The 13,107-nt window shown below is 46.0% G+C and overlaps 1 protein-coding gene across 1 annotated transcript; it reads right to left on the bottom strand.

Annotated features, from left to right (window-relative positions):
• Positions 1 to 6,837: 6,837 nt before the first annotated feature.
• Positions 6,838 to 12,950, bottom strand: LOC130381776 (proteinase-activated receptor 2-like). Its single transcript, XM_056589535.1, has 2 exons — positions 12,525 to 12,950; positions 6,838 to 8,326 (listed from the first exon to the last, which is right to left on the bottom strand). The coding sequence occupies exons 1-2, from the start codon at positions 12,598 to 12,600 to the stop codon at positions 7,254 to 7,256; spliced, it is 1,149 nt and encodes a 382-aa protein (XP_056445510.1). The 5' UTR covers positions 12,601 to 12,950; the 3' UTR covers positions 6,838 to 7,253.
• Between the last annotated feature and the right edge of the window lie 157 nt (positions 12,951 to 13,107).

The following is a 13,107-nucleotide window of genomic DNA, read 5'->3' on the forward strand; positions in this document are numbered from 1 at the left end:
GGGGTAGTCGTGCGGACAGGGACAGGAGGGCTGGTTCTCGCGGGGCTGTTGGTGGGTGCCACTGCTTCAGCAGGTTGATGTTGTAGACCTGGATGGTCTTGCGCCTCCCCGGTTGCCGCACCCGGTAGTTGACGTCGCCGACCCGGTCGATAACGTCGTAGGGACCTTGCCATTTGGCCAGGAACTTACACTCGGCGGTCGGGACAAGGACCAGCACTTGGTCCCCCGGGTTGAAGGTGTGGAGCTTGGCCCCTCGGTTGTACACCCGGGCTTGGGCTTGCTGGGCCCGACCGAGGTGTTCCCGGACCACGGGCCAGATCTGCGCCATCCGGCCCCGCATCTGCTCCACATGCTCGATGACGGTGCGGTGGGGTGATGGTTGGCTCTCCCGGGCGTCCCGGGCGATGTCGAGCAGCCCTCTTGGTCGCCGGCCGTAGAGGAGCTCGAAGGGCGAGAATCCCGTGGAGGCCTGGGGCCAGTTTTTCCCATCAGCTTCCATGACCTTCTTGAGCATGGACTTTTGAGGGTTTTGTTAAACCTCTCCACCAACCCGTCGGTTTGGGGATGGTAGACGGAGGTCCGGAGGTGGCGGATCTGTAACAGACTGGTGAGGTCTTTCAACACCTGGGACATAAAACAGGACCCCTGATCCGTCAGGATCTCTCGGACTATCCCCACCCAGCTGAATAAAACCATTAGCTCCCTCGCCACCGCCTTGGCTGTGGCGGCACGGAGAGGAACTGCCTCTGGGTAGCGTGTGGCGTAATCCACCATAACTAAGACGTAGCGGTGGCCTCGACTAGTCTTGGGGAGGGGACCTATGATGTCTAGACCCAGCCGGTCGAACGGGACTTCTATCAGCGGCATCGGGATGAGGGGGTTCCGTACATTGGGTCTCGGGGCGGTGCGTTGGCACTCGGGGCACGCCCGGCAGTAATCCTCTACGTTACGATTTACCCCCGGCCAGTAAAACCGGTTCAGGATTCTGTCCCTCATCTTGTCCACCCCCAGGTGAGCCCCAATAGGTGGGTGGGGCCATATAGAGGACTTTGCTTACGTACGGCCTTGGAACGACCAACTGTTCTACCTCCTTACCCCCTCTCTGTACCACCTGGTATAGTAACCCCCCCCTGGTGCTGAAGTGTGGGTACTGTCGGTCACTCACGAGTCCCGCGAGAGGCCTTCATGGACCTGGACGTGTCCCCAGGCGTGGCGGAGGGCGTCGTCCTCCAGCTGGGCGGTGGCGAACTGTCCTCCCTTGTCGGGACCTCCCCCGTCGGGCAGGGGGTAGTCGGAGAAGTCTATGAGGGGCGGAGTCTCCTCCTCGTCTGGCGGAGGGGCCTGCTCGGAGGCCGTCATCGTGTCCGGGGTCCCCGGGGGAAGGGACACCGTGGACGAGGCGTGGGTGTGTCGTGCCGCCTCTCTCGGGGGCCTGTCGGGGGTCTCGTCCGAGTCGGACCGGGAGGGCGCCGGGTGGGAGGCCATATAGGCCGGCCGGCTACGCAGCCGGCGGGGTCGGGTCCGAGGTGGTCGGCGCCGGGGTGCCTGAAGCTCGGCCCCTAGCAGTTTGGCGAAGATCGTGCAGTCCCGTCCGATTAAGAGGGGCATCGGGAGGTTTGGGACCAGCCCGGCCCGAACCGTGAAGGTGCCCTTCGGGGTCTGGACTGTGATCTGCCTCGTGCTGTAGGACTCGGTCTGTCCGTGGATGCAGCCTACGTCGATCCTCCGCCCGGAGGCCCTGTCCGCCAGGCTGGGTCGGACCAGCGTAACCACGCTCCCTGAGTGGAGCAGGGCGTGGGTGTCGTGCCCCCCCACGCGTACCCCCAGCATAGGCTGGGGGTGTCGGTCCGCTCGTGGGACCAGCAGGTGGTGCGGAGGCAGACCCCCCCTCTCCTGTCGGACGGACTGGCCGTGGGCATGGATACGTCCCCTGCTCCGGGACAATGGCGGGCCAGGTGGCCCGTCTGGCCGCACGTGTAGCACCTCCACTCCTCTCTCTGGGTCGGAGGGGCGGGCCCTCGGCGTTCCGCGATGTTCGGGTTCGGGTAGGCGGGTGCGCTGGCTCTCCGGCGTCCGTCCGCGTCGCTCGGTCCGCGTCCGCGTCACACCTCGATCTCCTCCTCCCGCGTTGCGGCCTGGTGAAGATTTTCATATTGATGTTAATTTCAAACATCTGCATATCTTTTAAGTTCAATTAACAGTTATGCAGGTAGGCCTTGGGGCTCTTTGGAGACTTAAGTCATCCTTCATGACAGATAAATTTGTCACCAAGTGTCACTACATCAAAAAAGGCTACATGGCTATTGGATCCATATACTTGTCAGTACACAGATACTGAGTGCAAGTTCTGTTTGCTGTTATTTTGCAAGTCATGAATTTGGTGAGGAGTGTAGCTGGCTGGCTGCGGACGAGGAAGTAAGTCTTTATAACCATAAATAGAGAATACAATTTTCTTTACCTATAGCTGTGTGAAAAAGTCTAAGACATGAATTACAGGTCTGAATAGATATGCATTCTCATGCGTGTATGTGCACATGTAAACATACATGTGCACATACACGTATATGAGAATGCATATATATATAAACCTGTAATGCATGTCTTAGACTTTTTCATACAGCTATAGATAATATATTTTTTTTCAATTCTCTATTTATGGTTTCATAATGACTGAGTCACCGTTAAAACAAATGAGTTTCAGCTCTAATGCTGCTACTGTCTGTAATATGTTTCTATTTAGATTATTTGTCAGGATATTTTGTTATTATTGACCAAGTCTGGTTTTAACTAATGCTGGGCTTACACCAAAATTTTTCACAGTCACAGACTAAAAACTGCAAGAGAGAATTTAGCGTTGGATCAAGTGTGATATTTAACAAGGGTTTTATAGATCTGTAGATATGGGTGATGGAGATGCAGCGACCACAGGAGGTCTGTTAACTTCCTGTTCAGGTTCCACATCTATTTTGTCAGCAGCACCAGAGACACAAACTTGAAAAACAAAAACAGTAAAATGCAACAACTGCTATTTACAGTGCTGGACTATTATTCGGATGGATGTACTTGATTAAATTGTTTTAATCAAGTACATACAGGCTTCTTCCCGTTCATCTCGTCCCACCCCTAGTGCTGATAATGTAGTGGGCTGGTCTGGACAGAAAATGCCAGGGCTGACTTTCTGTCCCAGTCCAACCCTGATAGAGACCATCATTACAAGAAGGCGGTGGAGATGGATTGGACACATCATGCGAAAAGAACAGGATGACATTACAAAAACGCCCTACACTGGACACCCAAAGGCAAGCGAAAGAGAGGACGACCCAAAGAAACCTGGCGTCGAACAGTGGAGAAAGAACTGAAAGCCATGAAGCAGACAGAAATTATCCGGGTGGAGAAGGAGACAATTAAATTAGAGGCAGAGACCAAAAAAATAGAATTAGAGCAAATTAAATTACGGCTCCAAATACAGTTGCTCCAGCAACAAATGAGGCCCCAAACCATTATTTTTGAAGACCAACCGACCGTAGAGCATCCAACCAGACCATCCCTGTACAAACATGTAAATAAATATTTTAGAGTTAAAGGATAATTGTTTGATTATATTTATTATATTTATTTATTATATTATCATATCATCATATTTATTATATTTATATTTATTATATTTTTTCTTACTGTGTTTTAATGTTTTACTTTTTACTGATCAAATGAAGATGCTGTCGGACACCGAAATAAATATTCCTTTCATTCATTCTTTCATTCATTTTCATTCATCAATTGTGTTAATGCATAACAATAAAACACTGCAAACGAAAGTGAGTAGGCCTACAATATGTATTTGTAATGTCTGGTTTACAACGAGCAGGCATTTAGACGGGAATGGTTATTTTTGACAGAAGCAATGCAGTGAACATCATCAAATGACAAGGAGCTAATTGAGGTGTTTCGATTCTGTAGGAGAGATTTGTTCGAATAAATAGAAGAGCTGTCACCGGATTTACAGTTTGTGTCGGCCTATATAAAACATATATACAAAATTAAAACAATTCACAACTGATTAATGAGCTGAGCACGGACTAATCGGCCAGCGATGTCCTCAATTGCAGGCCGAGTGGCTTGACGCACGTCTTCCTCGGGGACTGCCGGCCCCTAGGTTGTGCAAACGCCCCCCAGGGGGCGGTACCGCCCCCGTTGAGAAACCATGGTCTAGGCCAGGGATGCCAGGGTTACGGCCCGCGGGCCGGACACGGCCCGACTGTATGTCACTTTTTTTTTTTTTTTGGAATCCGTCAGTTGGTCTGTTACTGCTGCTGGTCTGTTACGATTCAATAACTGTTTATCCCCCATTCTCCATTCCATTTCGTAACGTGTTTAGAAAACACGCTTGTTTCATTAAAATTAATTCATTAATTACACTTTTGCCGCCCCCAACGCATTTGCGCCCTAGGCGATCGCCTAGTTCACCTATGCAAGCCTTCAATAAATAAAATAAAAGTAATTAACACTTGTGTTATTTATAGGAAATGTGTTTTGTTGGCACCTAGTCTATTTTGTTGCATTTCTCATTTATAAATGTAGGCTACTTGCATGGATAGGAAAATGTTAAATTTTTAGAGGGGAGCTGTCTCCTGCTTTAGGCTATGTAATTGTAGGCCTCATTGTGAGGCTATTTTGGGGCCAATGCAATTTATTTTTGATGTCTAGGCCTTCAAGCATAATTTAAAATAGCCTACCTTTCCATGTGTTGAGTCAGTGTTTGGCCTTTTCAGGCCTTTTCAGTCCGAAAGTGTAATCCGGCCCCCTGAGGTCTCACTTGAAAAAATTCTGGCCCCCTGACCAATTTCACCCTGGCATCCCTGGTCTAGGCCTACAACTGTACCTGCACATTGATGCTGTGGAAGGACTTCCTATTAACATAGTCTCCTTCATTCACTGAAGGAGCTTTAATAGGAATATGAGTTCCATCGATGCACCCGATGACACCCGGTAAACCTACAACATTACAAATTAATTTATTGAATTAAATAGTGCACATTATTTATTAAATTAAAACGTTCCAAGAAACAAATAGGCTACATTATTGCTACTATACCTGCAATTCTGTAGAACTCTTCCTTGATTGTTCGTATGGGTCGGTGACTTGGAAACATCACAAACGTGTAAAGAAAACGTTTCAATGCCAAAGTCACCTTTGAAATGTGCTCGGCGTCACCGACGTTGTAAAGAAAGCTGCCATTTGCAAAAAAACGTAGTGCCACACAAATCATTTGCATTGAACTTAAAAGTATGCCCCCGGTGCGTCTGACAGTTAAAAAGGGGGCTGAGAAGGTGGGCTGAATAAATGATAGATGGCGCTGAAAAACGATCGCGCTCGTGAAGAAAATTATCAGGAAAAGAAAGTAGGCCTATATCCAACCGGGGTCTTAATAATCGTTCCTAACGGAGATTCCTTCTGAGGATCGCAGCCTCTACGTCCACGGGCTCTCGTAGAAAAGGACATGTCATTTCTAACACTTCCTTCGGAGAGCTGCCTTCAGCCTTATAGACAACAAACTCAGAGTAGGTCTAACCACCTCCCGACTCGAGTAGGTTAGACCCACGGCGTATGTTGCCGCAGCAACTAACGGTTGCTGCGGTTGCTAATTATGCTTGAAGTATTTTCTTCAAGTATAATTATTTACAATTTCAAACACAAATTATATTAACTAACCTGCTACCTGAAACGGAAAACCCAGAGTTTCCACTAACTCAGAGCGAACAAACTCGGGGTTGCCTCAAAACCAGCTACCTGAAACAGGGCTCTGGGCTCACCCTGACTGGTGTAAAGGCCCCATAGCATTTGTAGGGCTTTTCTGACGCCTCTCTCATCACCAACGATAGGCTTTTGTCATCGAGGAATTGAATAACTCTGCGTAGCATTCTCTGTTGTTTACAGGGTCTGGATGGGCGGTGGAGAGTATTGTGTCCTTCTCAGGTGGCCGAAAAACTCTACTTCCCAAAGTTCATAGTTATTTTCATCTCCATCAATAACTAATCTATGCCATCTTCCTCCTGTATCACGCCTAACCTGTTGGGCTTTCCATTCAGTTCTCCTTATCAGGGAGGAATCACAATGTATTTTCTTCATTCTTTAGCGCTGGAAAATCATCAGTCGCATGTTGACTAATGATTGTCCTCAGACAACACCCTGATTGCAGCACGCATCTCAGAATGTCCGGCAGACATCAGCCCTTGGACGACTGCCCATCACCTTAAACTTAATCTGAACAAGACTGAGCTCCTCCTAATGCCAGGGAAAGATTGCCCTCACATGGACCTATTGGTCACTGTCGAGATCATCACTTCTACGTCATCAACTGCCAGATACCTCGGTGTGGTACTGAACAATCAGTTTTGCAGCAACAGCTCCTGTAAATATAAATTCCTCTTCTTCTTTAATAGGTGGGCATGATGTTTGAACCAGAACCTATTTCTCATATAGAAAACAAGATGTGAACAAGAAGCTATCCAAACTCTGGTCGTAAACCACATAATACAGGAGCATATCATTTGAACAAATAGATAACTTGACAGATAAAAAAATTTAGATTTAGAATTAAGCAGTAGATTTACACACATCTACAAGATTTAGATGTGACATGTTGATATATGAAAAAATTAGCAGTGTTTTTCGGGTTTTTTGGGCCTCTTATCCGTGCATGTTAAGCCCAACTCTGGAGTGAGGACAATGAAAAGGTACCACCCCTCGTCGTACGATGACAATTAGTTTCCGGCCCATAGCGTCATGTTTGAATGCTTTTCAATTGTTATTGAGCCTTAATGGTTTTAAATACATCATTATTCATTTATTTTGTGGATCGAAAAAAGGGGCAATTTCAATTTTACAAGTGCAATATCGTGTATTCAATCGTGTGTCAAATAACGGAAACCAAACTAATAAGCTAATTTTCCTTATTGGTGTTGACTATCTGAAACAAAAAATAAAATCAAACTCACAGAAGGAATCCATTCGAGCAATGTGTTTTATTTAAAAGAATATCACATATTGGGGTAAAACATAAACAGAAACAACATGCCTTATTTAGACAATATACTGCCGGTCGGATACCAGCAACACCAGGGACCTGATAAAAAACAAACAATTCTAATTCACAGTATATACAAATTCATAGGAAAACAAGCTCTTGTTAAAATGTTAAAAAGTGTGCCGCGTTGTGAGGCAGCACCCGCCAAGTCCAACACGCCCCCCGCGGTCAGCAGCTGCTGCTCTGGGTCTTCCCAGAGCTGTCAGAGCTGTACGTACTCTTCTTGGAGTTCTTGGAGTTCTTGAGTGCACTGAAGGACACGCGCATGCGCTCTGCCTTGCGCTGGCTGCGGCAGATAAGCGTGTTTCGTACGTGTTCGCGGAAGTCCTCCGAGATAAAGTAGTAGACGAAGGGGTCGATGCAGCTGTTGAGGCTGGCCAGGCACAGGGTGGTGATGTAGAAGCCGTAGCCGTTGTTGGTCCTCTGGGCCAGCATGAGGCCGTAGTGCACCAGCAGCATGATGTTACTGGGACTGAAGCACACCAGGAACATGACCAGCACGGTGATGATCAGCACCACCGCCTTGCGTCGCTTCTTGGCGATGGCCTCGTCCGTCATGGAGCTCCGCAGGGCCTTGAGCATCAGCACGTAGGCCACCACGCACACCGCCGCCGGCACTACGAATCCCAGAATGCCCATGGTCAGGAAGTAGCCTGCCGCCAACTCCCTCTGGCTAGGACGGGTGACGTCATGGCACGTAACGATGTCCATGTTGATAACCCTCACCGTTTGGTCGTACAGGAAGAGGGGCGTTGTTAGGACCCAGACCGCCAGCCAGATCACCACGGAGACGGCCACGCTCACGGCGTTGTCCTTTCGTTGCCGGGACAACGGATGGACGACAGCCCAGTAGCGCTGAATGCTGATGCAAGCGATGAAGGCAGTGGAGCAGTACATGTTGGCGTAGAAGAACCCCACCAGGACCTTGCACAGACCCTCGCCGTAGATCCAGTTATTGCCGTTGAAGTGGTAGGCGATCTTCAGAGGGATCCAGATGACAAAGAGCAGGTCACACAGCGCCAGATTGGCCATGTAGATGGAGGACGGGTTCTTCTTCTTGGTCCGGAATAGAAACACCCAGAGGGCCAGAGCGTTGGCAGGCAGACCCACGACAAATACGATGATGTAGACGATGGGGAGGAAGACTGTGGTCAGCGGACTCTTCAAGACCGTCTCACCTCTGATGCTGATGCTCACACCTGCATCGTCCTCCACTCCAGTGAAGCCTCGGGAGTCGGATGCTGGAGTGAAATACAAAGGAAGTATTAACTTTGTGTCCAACTGAAAAGTTCCACTATAAGACACATGTTCACTACCTTAGTACTGGACAATCAGTTGTGCTGCACCGCAAACATCACTGTGATAGCCCAATCCTGCAGGTTTGCCTTCTACAACATCTGCAGGATCAGGCCATTACTCATGAGGGAAGCAGCTCAGCTCCTGGTCAAAGTGCTCGTCATCTCCTGCCTCGACTACTTCAACTCCTCGCTGGACTCCCTGCCCCCGTTATTGAACCTTTGCAGCGTATCCGGAACGCTGCAGCGCGCCTCGTGTCCAACCTGCCTAAATTCTCCAATGTGACCCCCCTCTTCAGGGACCTCCACTGGCTCCCTGTAGCAGCTCGTATCAGATTCACGATGATGGTACTGGCATACAAAGAGGTCAATGGAACTGCCCCTGCCTAGCTCCAAGCGTTGGTCAAGTCACTAATCTAAGCTCAGACACCCAAGCCCAAGCAGACCCAAGTGCGCCGCCCAACTACCTCAGCAGCTCGTCTGTTTTGGCAACACAGTGGTGGAGTCAGCTCCCTGCCGATGTCAGGACTGCAGGGTCGCTCACCAGCTTCCGCAAAAAACTCTCTTGTACAGAGCTCACCTAGACTCTGCATAGCCGGCCCCTTCAACCCCTATGCACTTATTGTATGTCGCAAGTCATACAATGGGAGGACTTAATTCTGTAGTATCTTATCCTAGATATCTTTGTTGTGTAATGGGAAGGGGTTAACCTTACAATTGTTAGTGCTTTGCATAGGTTCTATGAACATCCTTACTGTACCGAAATATTGTTTCTCCTTCGGACAAATGTACTTATTGTAAGAAGCTTTGGATAAAAGCGGCTGCTATATTCCCTAAATGTAAGGTCAATGAAAGACAAGTTTTATTAAGATCGTTTACAGATCTCTCTTAAGTCAACAGACGGCAACAAGAGGTGTGAAGAATGGCCCAGTAAATTTTTTCACAACATTATGGCAACAACACAAACGGAAATTTAACGCACACCAAGTTGCCGGAAATAAAAAGAAAATGTCCAAACCACACGCATGCAACATTTGTATTGGCATGAAGCAAGAAATGGCATTAAGTTACGGTCAACAGTATATTATATTTCACAGAGGGTTCCACGAAAGACCTACTGAATATTTTGTCAGGAACTATTTAGAAATATTTATATCATCTTACAGTTTTTCTCAGTCGCTTTGGTACATTTCTCAGATCAGAATTGAAATTCTCAAAACTACCTGTTCAATCTTCACATCATTGTGTCGTTTGTGCCCATCAAAAAAGCAGTTTCTCATTTCTTTGAATAAGTTGCAAATGCTTTGGTACATTCATGCAAATGATTATGTACAATTCTCTGCTCTTTCCTACATTATCAATTGCTTATGTCATGTTGATCAAAATGTATGGTAATGGGTCTCTATTGAATAGTCTCACCCCCACAACATTTGGGCATTAGTTCATTGCATAAGTCTTTGCATGCAAAATGGTTGAACAAGTTGTCATAATATGTCAAGCATATTTCTATACGTTTCCATTAGACTTTTTTTCTAAATCTGTCCTGAATTGGTAAATTGCTACCAGGTGAATCTTGACTTTCTCTAAAGAAGGGAAAAGTGTGAAGTGTTAGATCAACCAACGATCAACCACTTTTCTGGAATAGCTCAAAGGTCCATCTCCTGAACCATGAACGTATATATATAGCTGGAGCACAACACAATGTTACATTGTCTGAGAATTTGTGGCCCAACAAACAGGAACATCAGGAGGTGTAGGATGACTGCACTGTAATTCATACAGCAATGCATGTACAGTTTACCCTAAGGAGATTTTCCTATGTTCACATTTCTAGCAATGACATGGTCCGTCAACAAATTACAGTACAAACAGTCAAAGCGTAAATGTGAATCTTGTCCAGTCTCTCGCCATCAATCTCCCACATACACTAAGGTGTAACTTACAATTTACAATAATTGTCTTCAAAACTTTAGCCATGGTTTACATCAGAACATCCCTCCAGAGTACACTGTTATATTGACAACAGGGCTAAACTATTTGACTGTCTCATCCGTATACAATGACACAAGGGCTTGTCATTTTGATGGCACTGACTTGTTCATTGACACAGATATTTACTTTGAGAAACAAACTAAGGATTTTGAGCAAGAGACTTGCTTTTGCAAGAAATCCATGGTGTTTTGCTATTTGTACAAATTGTTATGAGAAATGCACTTAATGTTTTGCAAATTTCAATTCTGATCTGAGAAATGTAGCAACCAAAGCGACTGAGAAAAACTGTGAAGTCAGCTAATAACCTTTCTAGGAAGGACTCCAGATTGGGGCGTGGTCTTATGGAAGCATATATGTAGCAAAATTCAAATGGCAATGCAATTTGCAATTTGCAATTCAATAAGTAATTACGTTATGCAATTGACTATGCATTATGCAATTTCATAATGTAATTTGTAAATACGTTATTCAAAGTGTATTTTAATATGCATAGTGACAATGCAATCCTCAATTAAATTTGCAAAAGTTATAACAATAAAAATACAATAACATTTTGTCAAATTCTTTGAGTTCCTTTATTCAAATTGAAAAGCTATAGCGTCCCCGTGATTGCAATCCACTTCGCCACGCTCCGTGTGTTGCGATATTCAAATGACATTTCAATCCGCAAAACGGAATCCAAAACGGAATCCAAAGAGGAAATCCAAAGAGGAATCCAAAGAGGAATCCAAAAAGTCAATATGCAAAGTGGCAAACGTATCAGCCAATCAGCGTCTGGGCGGGAACTACGTCACTTTCTATTGTGTCTGACTGTTTTATGTGTGGGGGGAGGGAGTTCCAGAGCCTGGGTGCTGAACAGCTGAATGACCGGGCACCCATTCGTAATGAGTCGTGATGTGGGGATACATAGTAGTCCAGCAGAGGTTGAGCGGAGAGAGCGGGAGGGAGTGTATTCTTGGAGGAGGTCCCAGAGGTAACTGGGGGCTAGGTTGTGGAGAGCTTTGTAGGTGAGGAGTGGGTGGAGACGGTGGGTCTCCCGACCCTATGTATCGCACCCAGTGCCTGGGAAATCTTTGTGTTTACCACACTGGCGTCAAAACGTACCAGCGAGGATAAGTCGTCTATCCTATCTCCCAGAACACGCACTCTATCTACTGCATCTGTGTCTTCAACACGATTGTTCTCCACATCATCGGCCAAACTTCGGAGAGTATCAATAACCTCCATTGGTGACCATGGACCTGACACATACGAACTAGAAGTGAACAAGGAAATTACGAGCAAGTGACGTAGTTCCCGCCCAGACGCTGATTGGCTGATACGTTTGCCACTTTGCATATTGACTTTTTGGATTCCTCTTTGGATTCCTCTTTGGATTCCCTCTTTGGATTCCGTTTTGCGGATTGAAATGTCATTTGAATATCGCAACACACGGAGCGCGGCGAAGTGGATTGCAATCACGGGGACGCTATAGCTTTTCAATTTGTATAAAGGAACTCAAAGAATTTGACAAAATGTTATTCTATTTGTATTGTTATAACTTTTGCAAATTTAATTGAGGATTGCATTGTCACTTTGCATGTTAAAATACACTTTGAATAACGTATTTACAAATTACATTGTAAAATTGCATAATGAATTGTCAAATGCATAATGTAATTCCAAATTGCATTGCCATTTGAATTTTGCTACATATATGCTTCCATATGGTCTGAATCCCCGCAACACAGCTGTTTATATTGGGTGGCTTGTACTCCCACACATGCACACTAATGAGCCTTACTCAATCTGCCGTAAATTGGACACTGTCGTTTTTTCGTCATCTGCTTATTGTCACGAGGGACAATAATATAGGCCTACTCATCGATTTTATCGTCTTGAAGGAATTTGACAAACGAAAATAGGGCGAGATAGCAATGACTGATAGGACATCTTTTCACTGATGCACTCTTCAAAACAGGACCAGAAGTTATATCCGGATCACATGAATCAATAATGACGCAGATCAATGATATAGGCCTACTGTAAACAATATTTCCACCAATCACTGAGCATCGACACGGCCTGACTGACAGCCGGCCGGGTAGATCTCTGCTGGTTTTCTCAGTAGGTCTACTCAGGAGAAACATAATCAGCCAGGAGGGACACTTACCATGATCGGCCATAGACTTTGATATGTTGAGGAAAAAACATAGTACCAGGAACTTAGAAACACAGCCAGGCTTCATCGCTTGAGAGACTTTAACCAGAGACTTTTAACATAAAAGCGTTCGATAGTCAGAGGCTCTGTTCCGGTCTTCCGCAGTTATCTTGTTTCACAACTTTACCTGATCTATATAGTCGTGATGTCACTCAGTCAGGTGACCAAACGTTGACAATACCATCTACGCCCAGTTGCTGGAGATGTTATTTCATGGATTTAGAATTCAGACAAATAGTTCCTCCAAGTTTGTTTCCCCCAGAGGGGAAACAAATTCAGCATGGCAATACACGATTATGAAACAATAAAGCCTACTTATTTCAAAGTTATGTTTTGAAGATATGTTATTATAAATAAAATTTAATCTTGGCTAAATTCTGGGTGAAACCATGGGTGAAACTGACAGACACGAATGGAGACACCATAACATCGTTTAGTACATGGCACGTGACCACTACGTCGTGGGCCCTACCTACTGTCAGACATGATGATTGACAGGTGGTTCAAGTAATAAACACTATACTGTAGCAGTACC

This window comes from Gadus chalcogrammus, chromosome 4 (assembly GCF_026213295.1).
Source record: "Gadus chalcogrammus isolate NIFS_2021 chromosome 4, NIFS_Gcha_1.0, whole genome shotgun sequence".
Taxonomy (NCBI): domain Eukaryota; kingdom Metazoa; phylum Chordata; class Actinopteri; order Gadiformes; family Gadidae; genus Gadus; species Gadus chalcogrammus.

Bases quoted from the DNA above. Each gene is read 5' to 3' on its own strand.
- LOC130381776 (XM_056589535.1), bottom strand. From the start codon at position 12,600: ATGAAGCCTGGCTGTGTTTCTAAGTTCCTGGTACTATGTTTTTTCCTC. The intron at 8,327-12,524 runs GTAAGTGTCCCT...ATTTCACTCCAG, and splicing joins AAAGTCTATGGCCGATCATG to CATCCGACTCCCGAGGCTTC.